Source organism: Caretta caretta, chromosome 7, assembly GCF_965140235.1.
Source record: "Caretta caretta isolate rCarCar2 chromosome 7, rCarCar1.hap1, whole genome shotgun sequence".
In the NCBI taxonomy this organism is placed as follows: domain Eukaryota; kingdom Metazoa; phylum Chordata; order Testudines; family Cheloniidae; genus Caretta; species Caretta caretta.
In genome coordinates, this window is record NC_134212.1 from 21,716,289 (window position 1) to 21,739,720 (window position 23,432).

General features: G+C 40.7%; 1 protein-coding gene across 2 annotated transcripts in view; it reads right to left on the bottom strand.

Annotated features, from left to right (window-relative positions):
• TXNRD3 (thioredoxin reductase 3) overlaps nt 1-22,707 on the bottom strand; it is a 30,468-nt gene extending 7,761 nt beyond the window's left edge. The window contains exons 1-13 of one of the 2 annotated variants that reach the window (XM_048859524.2): nt 22,481-22,707; nt 15,633-15,693; nt 13,795-13,904; nt 13,091-13,207; nt 11,190-11,262; nt 9,863-9,982; nt 9,187-9,329; nt 5,498-5,613; nt 5,160-5,385; nt 4,791-4,883; nt 4,189-4,265; nt 2,711-2,867; nt 2,392-2,499 (exon numbers count right to left, since the gene is read on the bottom strand). In XM_048859524.2, the coding sequence (XP_048715481.2) occupies nt 2,392-2,499; nt 2,711-2,867; nt 4,189-4,265; nt 4,791-4,883; nt 5,160-5,385; nt 5,498-5,613; nt 9,187-9,329; nt 9,863-9,982; nt 11,190-11,262; nt 13,091-13,207; nt 13,795-13,904; nt 15,633-15,693; nt 22,481-22,603 (1,524 nt within the window). In that variant the 5' untranslated portion in view covers nt 22,604-22,707. Of the gene's footprint in view, nt 1-2,391; nt 2,500-2,710; nt 2,868-4,188; nt 4,266-4,790; nt 4,884-5,159; nt 5,386-5,497; nt 5,614-9,186; nt 9,330-9,862; nt 9,983-11,189; nt 11,263-13,090; nt 13,208-13,794; nt 13,905-15,632; nt 15,694-18,499; nt 18,560-22,480 lie in introns of those variants that run through there. The other variant, XM_048859525.2, reaches the window with a different exon arrangement.
• Between the last annotated feature and the right edge of the window lie 725 nt (nt 22,708-23,432).

Sequence of the window (23,432 nt, forward strand, 5' to 3'; positions counted from 1 at the left end):
GAATTTCATCTGCCATTTTGTTGTCCAGTCACCCAGTTTTGAGAGATTTTGTAGCTCTTCGCAGACTGCCTAGGACTTATCTTTTTTTCCCTTCTTTTTTCGGGGGGGGGGGGGGGGGGGGAAGGGAGAGAGAGAAAAGAGAAAGAGGAAAGAGGAGGAGAACAATAATGGAAAAATTAATACTGATTCCCTACCTGGGATCTCAGATGATATGTTTTGTATACCTCAGAATGCCAATGCACCATTGCCTGAATTGCACTAGCCCCCAGACCAACTGGGCCCAGGCTGTTGCTGCCGCCGTGATCCCAAGTGAGTGGGAACCAAATTCATGTGCTGGGAGCCCCAACCTCACCAGTCCCCATCTTAAAACTGTAACAAACTGGTATGTTGTGAGGGCACTCCCTTCAGTGTGAATAAAGAGGGGCCCATCCCTCTCTGGTCTTATTACCATGTATGCCCTCACAGCCCCCATCAAGTAGATCCTGGGCTTGCCACCCTCCTTTAGAGCTCTCCCTCTCTCACACACACACACACACAATTTGAACTGCATATGCAGCATCCTAAGTATTTTAGTCAGCTGGCACTAAAATTATAGTAACTTCCAAGTTAGTGCTGAATTGTAAAACAGAAACTAGTAAAAACAGAGTGCCACACAGCAGCTCCAAATAGAGAGTATAAGGTGGGTGAAAAACTGGTTGGAAAACCACTACCAGAGAGAGTAGTTATCAGTGGCTGAGTCATGCTGGAAGGGTATAACGAGTGGGGTCCTACAGGGATCAGTTCTGGGTCTGGTTCTGTTCAGTATCTTCATCATCAATTATTTAGATAATGGCATACAGAGTACACTTATCAAGTTTGTGGATAATACCAAGCTGGGAGGGGTTGCAAATGCTTTGGAGGATAGGATTAAAATTCAAAATGATCTGGACAAACTGGAGAAGTGGTCTGAGGTAAATAGGATGAAATTCAATAAGAACAAATGCAAAGTACTGCATTTAGGAAGAAACAAAATCAGTTGCACACTTACAAAATGGGAAATGACTGCCTAGGAAGGAGTACTGTGGAGAGAGATCTGGGGCGTAATAGTGGACCACAAACTAAATATGAGTCAGTGTAATGCTGTTGCAAAAAAAGTAAAAACATTCTGGGATGTATTAGCAGGAGTGTTGTAAGTGATTCTTCCACTCTACTAAGGCCTCAGCTGGAGTATTGTGTCCAGTTCTGGGCACCACACTTCAGAAAGGATATGGACAAATTGGAGGGAGTCCAGGGACGAGCAGCAACAATGATTAAAGGTCTAGAAAACATGACCTATGAAGGAAGATTGAAAAAATTGGGGTTGTTTAATCTGGAAAAGAGAAGACTGAGGGGACATGAAAACAGTTTTCAAGTATGTAAAAAGACTGTAACAAGGAGGAGGAAGAAAAATTGTTTTTCTTAACCTCTGAGGATAGGACAAGAAGCAATGGGCTTAAATTGCAAGAAGGGAGGTTTAGGTTGGACAGTAGGAAAAACTTATCAGGGTGGTTAAACACTGGAATAAATTGCCTAGGGAGGTTGCGGAATCTCCATCATTGGAGATTTTCAAGAGCAGATTAGACAAATACCTGTCAGGAATGGTCTAGATAAATCAGCCCTGCCATGAGTGCAGGGGACTGGACTAGATGACCTCTCGAGGTCCCCTTCAGTTCTATGATTCTATACATCAGAGGGAAACATTTGGCACTACAAGCATGAATTCCAGAGTTGAGTCTACAAAAACAATTCTATTGCAAATACATTTGTGAAAACCTTATAGGAGGAGGGAGACATAAGGAACTGGAATGAAGATTAAATCAGTCTAAAGCCCATGCCAGCAGCCCAAGAATTGGCCAGGGAGGAAAAGTGAAACAGTTTACAAAGGAACAGGGCAAATAAGAGTGAACAAAAAACAGAAAATAGGGGACGACTTAGGACCTCATCACCTAAAATGAACATGCAAAGGCTTGTGGCACACAAGGGGATGAATAACTTTTTGGAGTACTGGTTCAAAGAATTTTACAGCGCTGTTCCAGTGAAGTGAAATTACCTTCCCTCATCCAATTTGGATTTCCCAGAACTCCAAGAGCCACATGGAACTATATCCCTAAAGTTAAATGCTTCTGGATTTTTCAGACACCAGGTGTATGAGAAAAATCTTTGAATCAGCCCAACATCTGTTGGTGAGAGACAAGCTTTAGAAATTGTCAGCTGTCAAAGAAAATACTTGACTAATGCTGTAAGATTACACCGAAGTGTTTAAATAGGGATCTCCTCAATACTTGTAATGTTCATTTAGACCAGTAGCCTCTTGAGAAGGTACAATAGCACATTTAAACAGGCAGCTATGAAATGAAGACTTCAGCTTCTCACCTCTACGTTTTCCTTTCCATATTCTTCAATGGCTCTCTCTTCAGGTAATCCACAACAGCCATACTCCAAAGGAGTAAACACTGTAGTTGGTACATTGACATAGTCACACTAAAATTAAAAGAATTCAGTTTTCTTTATATTTACATATTCATATGCCTACGTAGAGACATTTTAAAAAAAAAGTGAACAAGCTGCACCACCATTAAATCATTGTCATAGTAGCACAAGACCCAAGACTCTCAACCAGCACCTGCTAATCTCTTGAGGTAAATACCATGGTGAAAGTGAAGTTCTTATTTTCCACAGAATATGATCTTACCTTTATAAAGCTACCCCCAAAAAGTCTGCGAGCTAGAAGCTTGCCTGCCTGAATTGCAACTGGGGTAAGTTCAAGTTTTCCATCCAAGATATCTCCAATAGCATAGACATGAGGCACACTGGTTTGTTCCTCGTCATTTACAGGTATTTTTCCATTCCTTTTGAAAAAAGCCCAACAAAGTGTAGATCAGTACTCTGACCTTACTTTCTCAATTCAGTTAAAGACCTATTCTACTACACAGAGACACTAGAATACTTTCAGGCACTGCTCTAAGAAAAGAAAGTATTTATGCCAGCTCTAGTTAGAACATAAACTCCTTGGGCCACAGACTACTGCCTTTTCCCTCCCATACAATGCCAAACAGTCAGTACCTAAGGGGCCAGATTTTCACCTCTGCACACAAGTGTAAATATGAACACCACCACCGACATTGGAGAGAAATCAGGATCTGTCCTTCTATTTGATTATTATATAGCTTGCTGAAGTAATAGACATCTCCCTCCTAAGCAAAAGTCTAATCTATCAGCACAGATGACAAGGGAAGTATTAACAACTATTCAGTCAATGGGCACTGTTGCTTTGTTCATAATGCTAACTTAATCTGGTTAAACCAGAAAAGTGAATTTAATGAGGTTCAATCAATCAGAAAAATGAAACATGAGTCAGTTTAATAACCTGCTTGTATAAGGCTATTTTAGCATTTTAAGGGCCCTCTCTAAGAAATGCAAGTGTAAAGCCTCAGTTTAGTGGATGTATTCCTGCTAAATCTCTCATACACAGGTTAAGATTGTTAATCAGTAAATGCTGGTAAACAGCAATTCAACTGTACACACATATAGATGAAAAAAATATTTCTATTGACAATTAGAAAAGTTTACAGACAGGCAAAGTAAGAAAAGCTGCCTGAGAACTTAGTCTGATTTATGGATGTTTACTCAGTATATTTTAAACATGTGATGTTGACAACATCTTTTAACCGTTGTAACTTTTTGAATCTCAACTTGTCATTAAACGAACACCCCACTGTCTGACACCCTGTAATTTCCCACAACTGAAACATTAAAAAACGCTCAAAAACCATACACATTTTTATAATTTCGCTAGATAATATCAATCAAGTTTCCCAAGCTTACTCATAGGTCAGTGAAGCAAAAGCATTACAGACTACATCAGAGTAACTGAAGTAAAAGTAGTTGCTTGTAGTTTTATCATTTAAAAAAAAAAAACACACTTATATGTGCTTCAAAGTCCAGTTTTACAGGAGCCCACACACACACACACACTAAAAATAGTGGTTTCTAGAAAAAGATAACACCTCATGCTCCCTTTCTTGGGACAAAAGCTATTGAAAATCTCCATGCTCAACTGACAAGTATCATAAGCAGGAATTTCAAAAATCAGTATCAATAGTTACTGGTAGGGTTAAGAAGCTGAGAGCAGTTCTGAAGTGAACATGCCAGACAAATTAAGATACTCACTTTTCATTGATTTTGACACCAATCTTATCTAAACCAATGTTTCTGGTACAGGCATCACGACCAATAGCCATCAAAACCTACAAAAAAAGTAACAAAAAAAGAAGCTATCAAGAACTCCTTTCTATCAATGTTATTCCAAGTATTCTGTTTCAATTTTTCAATGAAAACTAAGCAAGTGAACAACTGAAGCCACACTTCCTAAAGTTGCTTAAAATGTGTAGGTGTCAGTAGTTAGCAGCAAAAAGATTACCTTGATACTAGAATAATAGTCAGAACAGACAACTGGTAACATATGACACCATCTACAAAACAGTCAACCCCCTCGTAGCAGAGTTAAAGTTTCAGCAATTCTGTGGATAGAGTTGCAACAGGACAGAATATCAAAGTCTTGTTATTTTTCTATGGAATGTTGACAACGCTGGCAGGTTGCCAGAATTATTGAATTTCTTATTGTACCTCCCTTCCTTTGTTTCAAAATAGTACAAATGATTTAAGAGTTTTAATGATCATTAACATACATTTTACTTTGATACAAATACATATTTGTGGGCATCATTTAGTGCCTGATAACAGGGATATATTTGTAGTACAAAATTGCTTACAGTATTATATTCTCCTTCAACAGTGTTTGGTCCCTCAGTAGACTGTGCTACCACTTTTAGTCTTCTAGGCATGCCTTCCTCCAACTTTTCAATCTGTAGGAAAGAATTAATAATCTTAGTCAAGTTACCTTAACCAGCAGAGCCTTATTGCATTACACAACATATGCACTACACACCTTGCTGAATGTTCAGCAATAAAATGCTTTTAACATAAAAGCTTGGCCATACAGAATTTTCAGCTTATCTGCTATAGAGCTGAACTTTTTTTCTGGAAGACATTTTATCACAAGACACTTGCATTCTGGGTAATCCTTTCCTTTCAGGCTGGCTATTTAGCAAGAAAGAAGAGAAACAAGTGAAAGTACTTGCCCGAGTAGGTACAAATTTCCTGATGAATTTAACACCATGAGTTTCCATGTAGGAACCTGCTCTCTCTGCCATTTCTTGGTCAAAGCCTCGAAGAAGGATGGAGCGCACCATAACTGTGACATCCAAACCAATGCCAGCAAGAAATCCTGCACACTCCAGAGCCACATAGGAGGCACCCACAATTAGAGTTTTGCCAGGGCAGTAAGGCAGGGAGAAGAGGTCATCGCTGAAAAGCAACGCAGAAAACACTATTTTACAATTCAGCTTTGTTTCAATTTGCATGTGCAAAAGTAGACAGAAGGGAAGTCTTATTAACCGAGACTAACATCTCATCTCACCTAGTAATGCAGTATTCTTTATCTCCAGGGATACCCAAATATCGGGGCCTTTCCCCTGTTGCTAGGACAAATGTCTGTGCTGTGTGAAAAGTTTCCTGTCCTTTCCTGGTGGTTGCCTGGAGATACACAGGAAAACAAGAACAAACCAAAAAACAAAAACAAAAACACAAAAAACAGAATTACAGAACTATTGTATTCTTAGATGCCAGGAATAACTTGTGAGTCTCAAGGCCTACTGCCAACAATAAAAACCTCAACTTTATCAAGCAGCTGATAAATGCAATAGGATTTAGAAAGGAGTCTTGATAACAGATGGAGCCAAGTGAAAAGCCATTATACTGTAGAGATACTCTTAAGAAATCCTTTTACTGAACTATATGGTAACATCCATTGTTAATGGGTTTACATTGGGAAAATACACTAGACTACACTTCCCACACTAGCTGCATTGAACAACAGTGATCAGCTGACTTGGGCAGGGCTCAGAAGGTTTAAGCTAATAACTTAGACTGAAAGTTTCTTAAAGAACTTGAAATAAGAGTTCGATGTTGATGCTAGCAGCAAAACAGATGGTTATCCAAGTAATTTTGAGGCTTGTGTAGGAGTAGACTAGAAAAGTGCTTTAAGACAGGCTGATACCGCAGTTGAGAAGAAAACAAAGGATGGTTTAAGTTTCCCTCAACTTCAAAGGCAGTCAGTCTTTGGGACTTCATATTGCTAAATGCCTCTTTTTGAAAGGCGTTTGAGAAACTACAAGTCAAACCTGGGCGAAAAGGAATGTCAGATTTGTCCTCTTGCACGTAGCAGCTTAAAAAAAGTCTGCTCTACTTTCCTGTATTGATGGCCCAGCTCAGTACCAAACTTATATTAAATGAACAGCTGCAAATTGAATTTCTTCCATAACATTGGTAAAAAATAAGCCAACTAGTTTTACTCCTCATTCAGTGTAACCTGGATTTAAATTGTGTGACTAAATCAAACTAACTACATCAGGGTCAAGCAGCTGTATCCAGTGAACCTACATGATGTAAAATTTTATTCATTGCTGCATCCCTAACCTGGGTAAACCCTGGTCCAATCTGATAGTCAGCTATAATACCCGCTGTGCAGTACAAATTAAGTATATACTTGTCTTGTGGCTTCATTCCTATGCCAATACACAGAATACTATTCCAACTCCATAATATCATGGAAGGGATCTGAACTTGAGGAACAAGCAAGGTTTTGGATATGGCTCTATGTTTCTGATCGGTAGGCCATTTGTGTGTTTTCTAAAATTAACACTCCTCTTCCAAACTAATTTTAATGTTTTCTTGGCTCAGTATGCAGTATTATTCATAGTTACTCACTGAGATTAAGATCCAATTTTCAGTGACGTTATGAGGCAAGAGGCAAGTTACAAGAAGAAAGTAAGTTTTAACTTGAATCAACTATCCAGGGATTTTGAATAAAAGATACAGTAAACTCCTGATTCTTACATGCTATAGATTTAAGTTAACACCAATTATCTATAAACATTAAGGCAATTTAATAGTTATGTTTCATAGCTTTTCATTTAAAATTTTGGAATCAAGTCACACAGTTGTCACATACTCAAGCTCTACCTCTCTACTTATGCAAGATTCTCTATTTGCAGATCCCCACATTACTTCTACATAACTGGTATTAGTATGCAAGTATTATGACAGTGGTTACTGGAGTATAAATCTACTTAAATCAGTAAATTATTCCTCTAATTTTAATTCTTTAAGTGAGATAAGTAAAGTATCATACAATAACTCCTCACTTAAAGTCATCCCGGTTAATGTTGTTTTGTTGCTGATCAATTAGGGAACATGCTCATTTAAAGTTGTGCAATGCTCCACTATTCTGTTGTTTGTCTGCCTGCTTTCTCCACAACTGGCGGCCTCCCTACGCTCTTCCCCCTCCCCCCACCAACAACACCTCCCGCCCACCGGCAGACCCCACGGATCAGCACCTTCCCCCTCCTGCCAGGGGCAATCAGCTGGCTTGCAGCATTTGGGGGGGGGGGGGGCGGAAGAGAAGGAGAGAGGGCTCAGCGCACAAGCTCCCCCCTCCCTCCTGAACACCGCAAACCAGCTGATTGCCCTGGGGGGGGGGGTCCTCCCTCCTCCCTCCTAAACACAGCAAGCCAGCTGATTGATTGCCCTGGGAAGGAGGACCGTAGCCTGCGAAGTAAAGGGGGAAGAGGTGGGGGAAGCGGGAGCGAGGGAGAGAAGAGGCGGGTCAAGTGTGGGGGCTTGGAGGAAGGGGTGGAGCGGGCGGGCTGAGGGTTGAGCCCCCAGCCCCTGGTGCTTGCAGAGTAGGGGAAGCTGCCGCCACTGCTGTGCAATGTGCTTCTCCTAGCCTACAGTACCTTCAGCGTCCTTGTCTGCCTCATCTCCAGTGCCAGTGGGCTGTGCCTGTGTAGAGTAAGACATGGGCACCTCCCAACTATAGTACTGTACTGCTGTAAACGCACAGCACATGCAACTACTCCCCCTGCCAGTGATTCACTGTTGCTTTAAGGCCCAACGGCCCTGCTTGGGAATAGGGCTCTACACCAAGTGCTTGCGAGGCCACCAGCTGCCTGCAAAGCAGCTGCGGGTGGTGCACAGCAGAGGCCCTGCCTTACTACACAATAAATGATGTTTTATCTGCTCCCTCCTCTTTGCTGGAGGGAGGTAAGAGCACAGGGGGCGGCAGCCTGCCCAAAGCAAGTTACAGGAATAGCATTCCAGTGCCTGCTTCGCTGTAGCAAGGGGGAGAAGCGGCATAGAGATGCACAGAACCTGGCCCTGCTTCCACGAAAGCATGTGAAATACACAGGAGCTTTGCCATTCACTTTAATGCCAGCTGCATGTCTCTACCCCTGCATGCACACAGCAGAGAGGGGCACAGCCCTGCAGCAAGTGTTAATTTTCCTCCTCTTACTACATTGGCTGCAATGCTGCCCGGATCCTGAGTGCATGGTTACTAGGGGAGATACAGCAGGGCCATTTTTCCAGGGCACCCTGGAAGAGAGGCCTTTGGTCCTCCAGCAGGGCTCCTGTGAAAGTAAGAGCCTCCATAACTAGTCCTAGCCTAAACCCACAGGGCTTCCAGAAGGGGAGCAAAATTACCATGGAGAAATGACACGGTTTTCCAAATTCTCTCTTGCAATAGTTGCCTGATGTTGCATGACCCCGGCCACTCCAGGCTGAAGGGAATGAGTAGCAGCACATGTTCCTCCGGACGTGCATGCATCACCCAGCATCATGAGTCAAAAACGTCCAGCAAGTGATAGTGGAGTGCCTAGCAGTACCAGTAGCACCAAGAAAACTATGAAAACCCTCAGTTTAAAATTGTTTAAAAAAAAAAAAAAAAAAAAACTTATAGCTGTATTAAATTGCTTGTTTAAAATGTATATAATGCCTTTTGTCTGTCAATTTTTTTCCCACTGGAACTTAACATCTTCCCCTCCGGCACATTTACATTAATTCTTATGGGGAAATTGGATTCGCTTAACATAGTTTCACTTAAAGTCACATTTTTCAGGAATATAACTACAACGTTAAGTGAGGAGTTACTGTATTAAGCTGAAACCTTTTACATACTAGGTTTCAACTAAAGAGCAGTTTTAGGACATATGGGGAGTGATTCTTAACAGGTCAGAGAAAATAAGCCAAAGCTAAACATGCAGCAGCTACCTTTATTTTGTGTGGTTCGATAAATTCTGCATAGGCATTGACGTATGTCACAGTCTTCTCTCTCAAGGACACCCTGTAACCCCAATTTAAAGAGCCTATGTAGTTCTGAATTGCTTCTACCATGGTCTCCCAGTTGTGTTTAACTAAAAATAGAAACAAGAAGCTTTACAGTTAAAAAGAAACAAGTATAAACACACTAACTTCATGAACGTCAGAGGCTTACAGTAAATTGTAAAAATAGTTGCTAATTAGTCATAACTCAAATTATGGCAATACTATAGGTTAAGCAATGCCTCACTAAATTAGCAAGCCCAAGTAGAATACACATACACATTTCATGTAATAAGTAACATATTAAAGTTTTTCTAGGGATACTTCATATCCATCAGATATAAAAAATGGCTTCTCTCTTAGCACTACTGGCAAAGTTATCTGGGTTTATGAAACCCAACTACAAGTAACCCAACAAGCTAGGTTATGCAAGTTATGGTGGAATCAAGCCTCAAAACAGGTTTAAGTGTCTTCATAAAGAGATCTTGGGGGAGAGGGAGGGAAAAGTTGTTCAAGTGGCAAACTGAATTCTATTTAGTCACTTCAATACTAAAAGAATTCTTATTTAAGCTCAAACAAGAGTTCTGATTTGCATCCTCCCCCACCAGTGTTCAGTGTTATTGACCTTGCTCATCATACTCCCAGCCAAATTTCCTTGAATCTTGAAGAGCCTGTCCCAGAAGTGCAGCTTGATGCATGAGTTTCTTAGGAATACAACCTACATTTACACAAGTGCCACCAAGTCCTGTGATGGAAAGAAAGAAAGTTTATTTAATGTTATTACCAGCATTAACTTTAGATGTGCACTTCTGTCTTTTATGACATGCTCTATGTACTCCACTGTCTAGCCATCCATTAGTATTACTTTCTGTACACATGCAAGCAATGGATGGAGAACTTCCTTTACAACTACATACCTTCCGATGCAGTATGTAATTGGACAAGGTTGACAAAGTAACATTTTTTACTTAAGCAATAACATTTTAACTCCAATTCCAATACCAAGCAGGTTACACAAGTAAAGCTTTAAGCATAGGCCCAACACATTCACATATATAAAGTAGTTTTGGATTAATTCACTGCCACTTATTCTGTAGTCAGATAAAACAGAATGACACTTTCATGATACCTAAGAAGTGCAAGAGACCACAGTCTGCAGTGTTAACCATGCCTATTCTATGGAGTCAGAGACAGAGCTAAATTTCAAAAAAGAAATGAAGGGCAAACATTCCTCTTATGAGTGACTGTAAGAAATTCAACATGTGCTTTCTTCAGAACAAAAGAAGAATACTTCTCTACACAGAGTTTACTTATGGAAAGGATGACCACTAATCTGTTCTATAGGAGCCAGGATCAAAAAAAGTGAAAAACAGCAAAAAGCAAGGTCAAGGGAAAGTGAGGAATTCTGGAGACCACAGGAAAAGCATCCACTTCGAGGTGCTTGTAACACCTACTGTAGAAGTATGGTCCCCTTGGGCCTATGAAATACTGAATGTATCACAGTGCTAAGCACTTCAGCTAAAATGATGAGAGATGATACTGTAATTCAGCCACTCAAGTGTAAAGCCAATTCAAACTAACACTTTCATCTAAGGAGCTCAAAATGTGCTTTACAGATATCAGCTTCCCTATAAGGGATTAAAATGTTTAAGATTTAAAAAGGGAAGGTTACGTAGCAAAGAATTTAGTGAGAACGTGAAATCCAAGAGTTGTTAATAAGAAATTGAAGTAAATAGTGAAATGCAGGCTGGATAGAAAAATCCATCTTGAACAGGCAGGTTGAGTGAGGTTTATTTCCTCCATCATTTACGTTGTAGAATCACAGCCTCATGTCCATACAACTACCATACTACACGAATGCAAAACCTTGAAACTAAATAATTTAAGCAATGCTTGACATCAGCATTTTAATCTATGCATATATATTGTGATTTGAGGCTAGGACCGCTTACCCCATGAAGTACCCGAAGGTGTTGGTACAACATAATCTAGCACCATGACCTTTTTTCCTAAGGCAGCAGCTTCCTGTATTAAAAAGAAGTCAGATATGAACTGATGAACTTCTCCATTGCTTTTTGATGCTAAAAGCTTTCCTTGATCATTTAAGCAGGTCCTCCAATGTGCTTGTCTGATGGAAGGCAATTCTGATGACAGTCGTAGTACCACTTACCCTTCTCTCCGTAATGCCATCAGTGCTTGTGATAAGTGTGGGAATTTTGGTAATACTTTTACCATGTTCTTGTGCACCTCAGTTCCCCTGTGCTTTGTACTACTATGCAAAGGAAAAGGGACTCTGTGTCAGACTCATGTGGCTGCCTGGTAAGAGACCAGAATAATTAATGAACTGAATAGAGCCTATGCATGTGAATGGAGGATCTGGAAGAAACTGAAAACCTCAATGGCTGGGACACTCACACCTAGCAATCTACAGCCAAGAGGAGATTCCCTGCCACCTCTCTGCAGGTAAGCACAGCAAAGGCCCTAAGCTGAAGAATGTGTGAAGGTGTCAAATGTCTGACAGAGCTGGATACACGGACACAGGAGGAACCTGGAGACCAACAGTATGTCTATACTACAGTTTATGTCAGGATAACTTAGGTCACTTAGGGGTATGACTAAACCATCCTCTTGAGCAACATAAGTTACAGCAACATAAGCACTCGTATGCACAGCACTATGTTGGTGGGAGAGCCATAGCTTCTACCATTCATGGAGGTGGTTTTATTATGCCGATGGGAAAGCTCTCTCCTGTCAGCATAGAGAGTCTTCACCAGATGCACTGCAGCAGCACAGCTGCACCGGCACAGCTGTACCGGCACAGCTGTGTCGCTGTACATTTAGACATGCCCTAAGAACAAAAGGGGACAGAGGGCCAGGATAATGTCAGGGCAACAGGACCTGGCAGAACCCTAGCTCTTACCAACAGGAATCATATCGTAAGCCTGCATCTCACACTAACCTAAAGACTTTTTAGATTCTGTATTCCAGGTTATTAAAATTGGTATCTTGTTTTAAAAAGGCTTCTTACTGTTTTTGCAGATATTTTATGCTCTGAAGGGGTAGGAACACGTCTCCCATAGGAATCTGGCTTGGCTGGACTTATTGAAGGGAACCACAAATAACTGGGCCTACAGGTACCAGCTTCGGAATCATGGAGGCTGTGGGCCTTTCCCTGTGGAACTATGTGGAGCCTTTGGGTCTGGCACACTGAAGGGATACTTCGAAGAGACTGTTTACAGGCTGGGACATAGACCAGACCCTGAGAATCTATGACAGCACCTAACTCAATCAGAAGCTGCAGAGGAGCTGAGCAGCCGGATTTTCACTTCCAACCATCTGAAGATATGTATCACACCTGGAGAAGAAATATCTAGAAGCAACCCTATACAACAGCCTGCACTGTCAACAGTAATTATCTAAAGAGAATGTTATGCATATGTGTTTGTCATCCCCCTGTCCTCCACTGCCCAGCCAAAAGTACTATCAATACTTTGAACCTTCAACCCTTCTAAACAAGCTACCAGAAACAAAGGCTGCTGTTTCCTTAAGTTCCTTACTTGTCCAGGAAGAAGTTGACAAAGTTGAAAGACTGAAGCAAAAAGTGACTATCCAATGGGAAAGAATCTGGCCCAAAGTTCTGAACTATGAGCTCCTGAAGGAGTGCATGTTACACTACAGTTACATCAGTGTTCAGCCCATTAAATTTCAAATGAATGGAAAGACTCATTGAAATGTAGACTATATTGCATTAGAATGACAGGTGCACAGAGCAACAGAGTTTCAGGAGAAATCTTACATGTACAGTTGATATATAGGCAAAATTCAGTGTACAAGTGCAAACTCAAGTGCATACCTTGGAACATGCAAGTCCACCAGAGCCACCACCAACAACAATAAGATCGTAATCATAAACTTCTGCATCATCTATGCAATTCCCTAGCACATTCTGCAATGAGCCACTCTGGGAAGCCTGTAACAAACATATGGGTTACTCACACAGCTAAATGTTCAAGTGTGAATTACACAGCTTTTTCATGACCTAGGTCATAGTGTCTGATGCTTCTACCCTAATTTTGGATTACTTATTAAAGAGGATCATTAGCACGCAGTTTTTCAAATCTGAGGGCTAGAAAGGGAGTTCTCACATGATACTTAAAGCTCACAATTATAGAACCTTTCACAGGACTGTGTTCTCATTTTCTGCTTCTAAAGTTATGTTTAAGTCACACAGCAAAAGCTACATACCAAAAAACCAAGTCAAGAAATCACTGATGACCCATTGCTCACTCCATTTGTAATTCTACTTATTGTATAGAACATCAAGCAGGATGGAACAACTGTCTCTCCTTTTAATACTGATTTTTTTAATTTCATTTCCTTCTTGACATTATGGGACTGCAATAAGTATGCATTAAGTTAGTTCACTAGCATATTTTGAAACCAGTGGTTGCAAAAGAGGTATCAAGTGACTAGACTGTATTTAAAAATGGAGATATGTTACTTAGTCAGTTCATTTCTAGTCACAGCTAATTTCAAACTCAAGAAAAGCAAGATTACCTGAAAAGTTTTATCATATCCACCTATGTGTGTTCCATTCACAAACACATTGGGCACAGCCCTCTGGCTAGTCACTTCTACTAACACTTGCTGAATATTTGGTCCATCATCTAAGGATTAAAAAAAAAAAACACACACACAAAAAATACACCACTATGAGAGAGTTTGAAACAATCCTCACTGAAAGTGCACTTAAATGTATGTTTTTTTTTAAAAACTAGAACTGAAAAAACACATCACAAGCCCCTCATAAAATCAACGTATTTGTTTCAGACATGGCAAGTTTGTAGACACATTCTTCAAAAGCACAAGCTTTGAAACAAAAGAAGATTTTTCAAAGATTGTACCTCCCCACAAGAGTATGTGTCTTGATAGATGGAATGAATTGAAGCTTCACAAACCTAAATGCGAGATGGTTTCCAGGTGGTGTTTAAGTCACTGAGTTTAGAAGTAAGCCATACATTGCTCGAGACCTGGCTATTTGAGAGAGACTACCTCCCTGCCTATGTATATTGCCACAGTCAATATCAGTGGAGGCATCTGAGCTAACACACACACACCCACACCCTGCTGGCAGGGTGTTCTTCATTAGGCCCCCTGGGCTTTGGAATTTGTTCACCCCTTTGTTGGAAATAGCCAGAATCCATAGACCTTCTGGGCACGCTACTACACTAATTTCAAAGGGTCTTTTGGAGACTAGATATGTTACTTCAGATTAGTTTTTAGGGAAGGCAGAGTATTTTCTTTTGAAGCTTCAATTACTGCTGGTTTTGACAACAGTTGTCCTTTTAAACAACTGTCAACATGGAACGTGCTCTGGATAGGCACCTTCTTGGTGGCTTTATGAAATCTAATATAGTCCAGCCAGTACAGGAAGTGTGTGCAATTAATTGTGGGAATATACAATGCACTTTAGTGTTATTTATTCCCAGAGACAGTGCCAATAATCTCAGGAGCTGCAAATGAAGTACAGCCTTAATTATTAAAGAGCCTTAACACACAATCACCATCCCAAAACGTAAGATGGACTCAGCAAATCCATATGTATATTACAGTTCCCTTTGTCAGGCTAGGATCCATTTACTGTGCGGGCACCTCTCTAGTTTGGAGAGAATGCTAAACCAAAAAGGGAAACTTCAGTGAGAGTCAGTCAGTACATTTAAAACTATTCAACACAATGTTATTTTTGGACGTTTTATGAAGTATTAAATTGGTAAACAGGATAAATAGCGAAGTTTTAAAATCAAAATATATGACCACTGAAGTTTCTAAATATATTCAGAATCTTTACAACCAATCAGCCATCTTTACAGCCAATTAATGCCCAGTAAACCCCTTAACTGTTTTTTCAAGAACAAAAGTAATTTTAACGTAAGACCGTATTGTAACCTCAAAACTCCTGGCTTTAATAAAAGTTGGCACTGGCTACAGCCTAAGCAATGAAATTTAGTGTGTCCCCTCCCCACCCCCAACTTCCAATGACTAGGCAAATTTCTTCACAAAGGTCGCTTCTAAGTCAAGTAAAACATTAACAGTTATCTGGGAACACAAAAAAAGTAACTTAGTTTCCCTGCAAGACAGAACAGTGGGTAATTTCCTGACACAGCCATCAAACTTCTATTTGATTAAATAAATCAAGATTTTAAAAAAAAAGTGCCTTGTGATATAAGAATTTAGCATGCATTTTAAATGCTATTGTAACTTTGCACCAATCGAGGCATCATTCAAGAGAGAATTAGTGTCTCTGATCAGTACAAGAAAGTTTATAGGAAAAGAGTGGCTTAAGTTGGATGAATATATATCTATGCATCTCAACACGAGCTGTCATTTTTACTTACCAGTTAAATCAAGTTCCAAAGCATAGAAGTCTACTCCCATAGAATGAAAAAGTTCTTTCACCTGTAACAAACCAGAATAGTTTCATTTGATATCTACTATCGTGAACACAAGGGCACTGCATTTTCACAAGTCAAAGATTTGATATTTCGATGCAGTTTAGGACCAAGATCTGCTATTGAGCATTAGTACATTAGATACAACTGTTTTAAGACACTGAATTATGCAGATACTAAGTCATTACTTCCAAGTTAATTTTCAGAAGCAGCCCCTTTGCTATCTCATGTGATTTCACCACCACAGGTGGTACATTCACACTACGAACGATAGTGTGACTAATGCAAGTAGGCATGTCTATCCTAGCTTTATTCTAGCTATTGTGGTTAACAATAGCAGCAAAGCCATGGAAGCCTGTACTTCACCACCTGTTAGCAATCCAAGTACATACTCAGGGTCCTTGGCAAGCTTCCTGAGATGGTTCACCTACAATGAACTTATGGCTGCACTAGCTGGATTAAAGCAATACCTGTGCTACAATCACATGTTCATTTTCGGTGTAGAAGTATGTTTAAGTAATCAACAGGATTCAGACTTTGGTATCCAACCCCATGCTTCTCCTGAAGGAGATGGGAGAACTTTGTCTACCAAAAAAACTTAGTAGCAGATTGTCTTTTTAACCCCTTATATCGTGTCAGAAGTAACCAGACTAAGACATCTTGAGGTAGCTGCTTTGAAGTAGATGTAGAGGATAGAAAACCAAAGGGTCATTTAGTAATCAGATACACACATATGGCCAAAGAGTCTTTGGGGATGGGAAAGTTTTGTGAGGAAGCTATTAAGTAGCAAAATTAGGTTGAAATCTAGAAGTTGTACTTTCACCATTAACTGCACAGAAAATTACTAGATCCCTGGCTGACAACCCACACCAGGATTAGGAACACAAATTGCCATCTCTCTCAATCTTCAGACTTGGAATGAAGAACAGTGACCCTCAAAATGACGGACATCAATTTTTTTTAAAAAGCATGCAAAAAAAAATAAACTGAAGATTCCTGTTTTTGACCTATAAAATCCTACATGGCTAGGTAGCTGCATTATTGAGAGACTGAAACAATGACAGTATGGAACAAAGGAGAGGCAATTTTTTTTTTTAAAATAGGCATCAGGTTTAATACAAACAAGAAGTACTTTTGCCACACAGTGGCAAGTTAAACTGTGGAACTCATTGCCATGGGATGTTGATGGCCAAAAGCATAACTGGGCTCACTCAATAACTATATAAAGGATAGGTCCATCAATGGCTATTAGCCAAGATGATCAGGGATGCAACCCCATACCCGCGGCAACCCTAAACTTCTGACTGCCGGGAAGGGAAGATGAGGAGAGGCAATTAGGGATTTAAGAAAGAGTGCTGATCGCAGATTTCTCTATGAGGGGCTCTCAATTTTGTTATGTTGGTTCCAAAGGAGCATGAGTATTTGGGCACTCTGAAAGGGCTGTTTATGTATACTTTTAGAAAAGCGGAGCTTGATGGGACTAATATTTATGGAGTAGGGGCCTTTAGTCTTTTGGGTGATGCCAGTGAATTATAACTGCTTAGCTGCTGTTTTACTTTAATTTGTATTAAAGCAGCCTACAGGAGACAGACACCTTTTTCATGAAATAAATACAGTAGAACCTCAGTTACGAACACCTCAGGAATGGAGGTTGTTCATAACTCTGAAATGTTTGTAACTTTGAAAAAAATGTTATGGCTATTCTTTCAAAGTTTAGAACTGAACATTGACTCAATACAGCCTTGAAACTTTACTATGCAGAAGAAAAATACTGCTTTCCTTTAAAAAAAGGAAAAGTAGTTTACGTTTAACACAGTACTGTACTGTACTTGCTTTTTTTTGAGTCTCTGCTGCTGCCTGATTGGGTACTTCCAGTTCCAAATGAGGTGTGAGGTTGACTGAATTCGTTACTCTGAGGTTCTACTGTAGAACAAACAGTTCAAGTGTGGCAGCGGCAAAAGACACCACTGAACTGCTCTACTGCTAAAGTATAGCAAAAACAAGAGAACAGAAGAGTTTTCAAATAGTTACACTCGAGAAGGGAGGGTACGTTTGTCCTTTAACATTTTAGATTTTAATTTTAAGACTTTCTAACTTTGCCATCTTTATTCTCAGCCATAGGGTACTTTTCCTACAAGATCTAACTAAACTGTACAGAAGGAAGACATTTGCAGTCTGTATATTGATTTGTAGTATACAAATATGCATCACACTTGAATTCAACTAATGCATTTGTACACAGACAAGAAATTCCTTACAATTCTTACACAGGAAACAAACAGTTAGGGGACAAACATTACTAGTGAGTTACTTAACACTAAGTTTCATACGGAAAATAACTTGGAACAAAGGCACTATAGTATGACAATGCACTTTTTAAAACTTTTCCTGGCAGCATTCGCTCTCATTACTTCAACCTGTTTAGCTACTTTAAACTCCACAAGGTGGAGTTAGCTAATAAGCAGTGTCCTGGGTCTGCTGTTTCATAAGTCAATTAGCATTCTGTAACAATCTAAATTGAGCTGACCTGACATGTCATTATGCATTTGTATAGATGCATAATATACTAGCTGAGGGCATATCATAATCAGCAGTCATGTGAAGTTGTGGTTATTCTGTGTATCAAGTTGCTTTTACATGTCAGTATAGAGACTGCTAGCATTTATAAAAGTTTTTCCATCTCATCCAGTATCAATTTCTCCATGGTTGCAAGAATTTAAAATACATGCAAGTTATTCTTGACTGGCAGTAACTGCAAGAAAGTTAAATTCTGATAACTCCATTCCTGTCTACCACCTTCCTTCTCATCTTACCATTAAGGATTTTCCGCTGCAATGGGTCACTGTTTCTTATTCCTGCTCCTATCTAATCTCCTAAAAGAGCCAAAGGAGAAACAGAAGATGAATTTTCTTGACCTCGTTTGTTCTCTTTCAACATACTCTCTCCACCCTCTTCCTCTGCCAAAGAGAAAACACACACTAGAGACCCTTATTCCACTAAATTTCCTCAAGCATCTTTCCTTGCTCCAGATTTACCACCTGTCCCTTAATCCAGCTCCATGCATGTTCCTCCTTCTCTTCCCGCACTAAGCCCAGAGCCAACATTGCTCCCCAGCCTACCTGCAGCAGTACTTGCCCTTCCTCTCTCTGGGACAGTAAATATAGTGCTCCCAAGAGCTGGCTGTTTCCATGGAGCCAAAAAGGCTACATAAAAGGGAATCTGCCTCAGCAGGAAGGAACACTAATCAGCAACAAAGTTCTAGACTGACGCCACACAGATCTGTAGTAGGGCTGTCAAGCAATTAAAAAAAATTGTGATTAGTCATGCGCTTAAACAATAATAGAATACCATTTATTTAAAATGTTTGGATGTTTTCTACATTTTCAGATATATTGATTTCAGTTACAACACAGAATACAAAGATATAGTGCTCTTTTTTATTATAAATATTTGCACTGTAAAAAACTAGATAGTATTTTTTCAATTCACCTCACACAAGTACTATAGTGCACTCGCTATATAATGAAAGTTGAATTTACAAATTTAGAATTATGTACAAAAAACTGCACTCAAAAACAACATAATGCAAAACTTTAGAGCCTACAAGTCCACTCAGTCTTACTTCTTGTTTAGCCAATCAAGTTTGTTTACATTTGCAGGAGATAATGCTGCCTGCTTCTTGTTTACAACGTCACCTAAAAGCGAGAACGGGTGTTTGCATGGTACTGTTGTAGCCGGCGTCGCAAGGTATTTACATACTAGATGCGCGAAAAATTCATATGTCCCTTCATGCTTCATCCACCATTCCGGAGGACATGCATCCATGCTGATGACAGGTTATGCTCAATAACAATCCAAAGCAGTGCAGACCAATGCATGTTCATTTTCATCATTTGAGTCGTATGCCACCAGCAGAAGCTTCATTTTCTTTTTTTGGTGGTTTGGGCTCTGTAGTTTTTGCACCAGTGTTGCTCTTTTAAGACTTCTGAAAGCATGCTCCACACCTTGTTCCACTCAGATTTTGGAAGGCACTTCAGATTGTTAAACCTTGGGTCGAGTCCTGTAGCTATCTTTAGAAATCTCACATTGGAACCTTCTTTATGTTTTGTCAAATCTGCAGTGAAAATGTTCTTAAGAAGAACATGTACTGGGTCATCATCAGAGACTGCTATAACATGAAATATATGGCAGAACGTGGGTAAAACAGAGCAGGAGACCATCACAAATTTAGTTAACACTTTTTTTTTTTTTAAATAAGCATCATCAGCATGGAAGCATGTCCTCTGGAACGGTAACCAAAACATGAAGGGGCATACAAACGTTTAGCGTATCTGGCAAGTACATACCTTGCAATGCCGGCTACAAAAGTAGCAAGCGAACGCCTGTCCTCACTTTCAGGTGACATTGTAAATAAGAAGTGGACAGCATTATCTCCTACAAATGTAAACAAACTTGTTTGTCTGAGCAAGAAGTAGGACTGAGTGGACTTGTAGGCTCTGAAGTTTTACATTGTTTTTTTGTTACATAACTGCGCTCAAAAACAAAACTACATTTGTAAGTTGCACTTTCAAGAAAAAGATATTACACTCCACTACTTGTATGAGGTGAATTGAAAAAAATACTATTTCTTTTGCTTATTTTTACAGTACAAATATTTGTAATCAAAATAATATAAATTGAGTACTGTACACTTTGTATTCTGTGTTGCAATTGAAATCAATATTTTGGAAAATGTAGAAAAACCATCCAAAAATATGTAATACATTTCAATTGGTATTCTATTGGTTAACAGAACCATTAAAACTGCAATTAATTTTTTTAATCACAATTAACTTTGAGTTAATTGCATGAGTTAACTGATTAATCGACAGCCCTAATTTGTAGCCATTTCCCCTCAACTGGAATAGCTCTTGGAGCACCAGCAACAGGTGAAACGGTAAGGTAGAAAAGAGTTTTTAAAAAAAAAAAATTAAAAAAAAAAAAGACAATACCATCTAACTGGACCCCAATACATTCCTAAAAAAGGCTGCTAACACTCTACAACTACTATTGCAACTGTCAATAGACCAAACAGAACTGCGAAATAGTAGACAAAGCGAGGCAGATGAGCATCAATTGTTAGATTCCTTTCTTAGTGGGTATTTCCAATACAGGTTTCAGAGTAGCAGCCGTGTTAGTCTGTATTCGCAAAAAAAAAAAAGAGTACTTGTGGCACCTTAGAGACTAACCAATTTATCTGAGCATAAGCTTTAAGTACTCCTTTTCTATTTCAAATACAGACTCACCAAGAAAAAGAATCCTCTCAAGAAAAACTCTGCTATGCCTAAAAAGAGATTTCATCTACCACCCTATGATCACTTCACTTGCTCAAAATTCTGTAAAAAGACTATTAGAAAGATTTTTGAAAGTCTAAATAAAACTTAGCAACAGATGATGATATTTTCAGGACCCAAGATGATGTTCTTATCTGAAGTACCTACTACATTTCTGACATTTTACCTTGGACCTGAATTAAGGTCTAAATGTAATTTTATGTCAGCTAGAACAAAAACATGATCATTGGGATTCTTCTTTCTACAGTAATATTACAAGACTCCATTGTAACATCCCACTTACACACACAGATCCAAGTTCAGGGCATGAAACCAGAGGAATGACTACCAAGGAACCAATTTCAATGTAAAATACATAGTTAGAAAAATGCTACTAGAAGTTACTGCCTAATATTCCGACTTTGCTTTTCCTCACCACACAAGATTTTCAAGTTTTAAAAAGGTTTCACTTTTAAGTGTCAATTCAACAAGTATTTGAGAATCAATCAAGATGTGCCTAAATCTGCACCAAGATTCTGCAGTTAGAATTTGACAGGCAATTGTTTATGATGCATAGGGAAGGCCTTGCACGTTTGTTTTTCTAGCTACTTTCATTCTCCAGTTCAAGCCTAGCTTTGTCAGCTAGCTAAGCAGATAGGTAAGTATTACCAAGTAGTGCCAAAATAAAAATCCTTGTTCTGGCCACTGCAATGCTCAGCAACTTCTTTGTTTATTATAACACTAATTACAGTATTGCCATAATACAGAATTACCATTCAACAACATAAAAGCAAGTCAGTGATAAGTCAGCCTTTCTAACAGCTCAAAGGTGACAGGAAGTTCAAGCTTGGTGACAGCTTAGCTTCATCCAGATTGGTCACTAAAGAGATGCCCTCTGCTTGAGCATTTGAGGAACACAACCAAAAAAACCCCACAAACCCGATATCCCTGAATAGTGGCTTTAAGATTGGGCGTAATACACGAAGCGGTGCACTGGGTGGCATTTGCCCACTTCCGCCCATTTGGTCTCCGCTAACGCAAGAAGCGCGAGCTCCCGTTTGCAGTTGGCCGGCTCCTCGCGCCAGCGTAAGTTGGGAGCCAGGTCCAAGCCCTGGAGCGCGAGCTCTGTTTGAACGGCAGCCTGTGACCAATACCTGCCCTCAGAGAGAGGGGGAGAGGGAGACATTTGCCTCCAGGCTCCCGGCCACGCTCAGGAAAAGGCGTGGGGCGCTCAGTGCAAACCCTCACACCAGCCTGCTGCACCGGGCCTAGAGCCCACCTCAGGTCGCCCTGAGGCTCGGAGGGAACCCGCCCGCCCCAGAACCGGTGATTAGGGCTCCTCCCCGCCCCCGCCGGGCCCGAGCGGCAGAGCGCGAGCCCCCTCAGGGGCAACTGCCGGGCGCAGCCGCCGTGAGGCCTCCTCCCGCGGGGCGTGTGCGCGGCAAGGCCCACCCCAGGCGCCCCCCACCCGCCGGGCCGTACCTTGTTGCAGTAGGGGCAGTAGCTCTTGCTGAAGACCACGACCCGGTGGGAGCTGATCAGAGTCCGGACGCGGAGCCGCAGCGCATCCCAGTCCGGCAGCCGGACCTGGCCCGGGGGCGGCATGGCAGCAGGAGGGCGAGTAAAAGGCAGCTCTGCTCGCACTAGCCGACGCGCGCAGATACCGGTACTTAGTGGCCCTTTAGCCCCGCCTCTTTCCTTCCGGAGAGGGCGGGGGGGGGAGGAAGAAGGAGGCTGGAAGAGTCTACTCGGGATGAGGCCGGGGTGTGCGTTAACCTACACCGTCCATAGACTGAGAGTCCAACATCAGCCCCGCCTCGCCCCGCTAGGAAAACTTGGGACAGCCCAAGAAGGGAGAGCATGCGCACACGCAGCAAGCTCCTCCAGTTGTCTGGGTGGTGTCGTCACCTGCAGATAGCATAGCTTCTATCCTTAGGGCTCGTGAATTCTAGACCCAGCTCTGGGAAGGGAGTGGCCTCCAGTGATTTGAACCAGAAAGGAAGGACTCCTGGGCGCTTTCTCTGTCTGTTTCAGAGTAGCAGCCGTGTTAGTCTGTAGCCCCCCAAAAAAACCCCAAAACAAAAAAACAGGCGTACTTGTGGCACCTTAGAGGCTAACAAATTTATTAGCGCATAAGCTTTCGTGGGCTACAGCCCACTTCATCTGTGACACTTACTCCCTGTGCAAACTCATCACTTCTGTCCTGTGTTCCTCTAGCTTCCCATCTGTAAAATAGGAATAATGGGGTTTTGGTTAAAAAAAAGAGATACACAAAAAGAGACTAGAGACCAATACAAGCTAAATGTTCAGGTGACTGGGCCTTTGCTTTTTAGCAGCTTATTTCTATCTGCCTACTCTCCACCCAAAGAAGTGGCTACACATTTAACACCCACATCATTTGTGCTTTTTTCTTTTCTTTTTAGCAACCAACTGC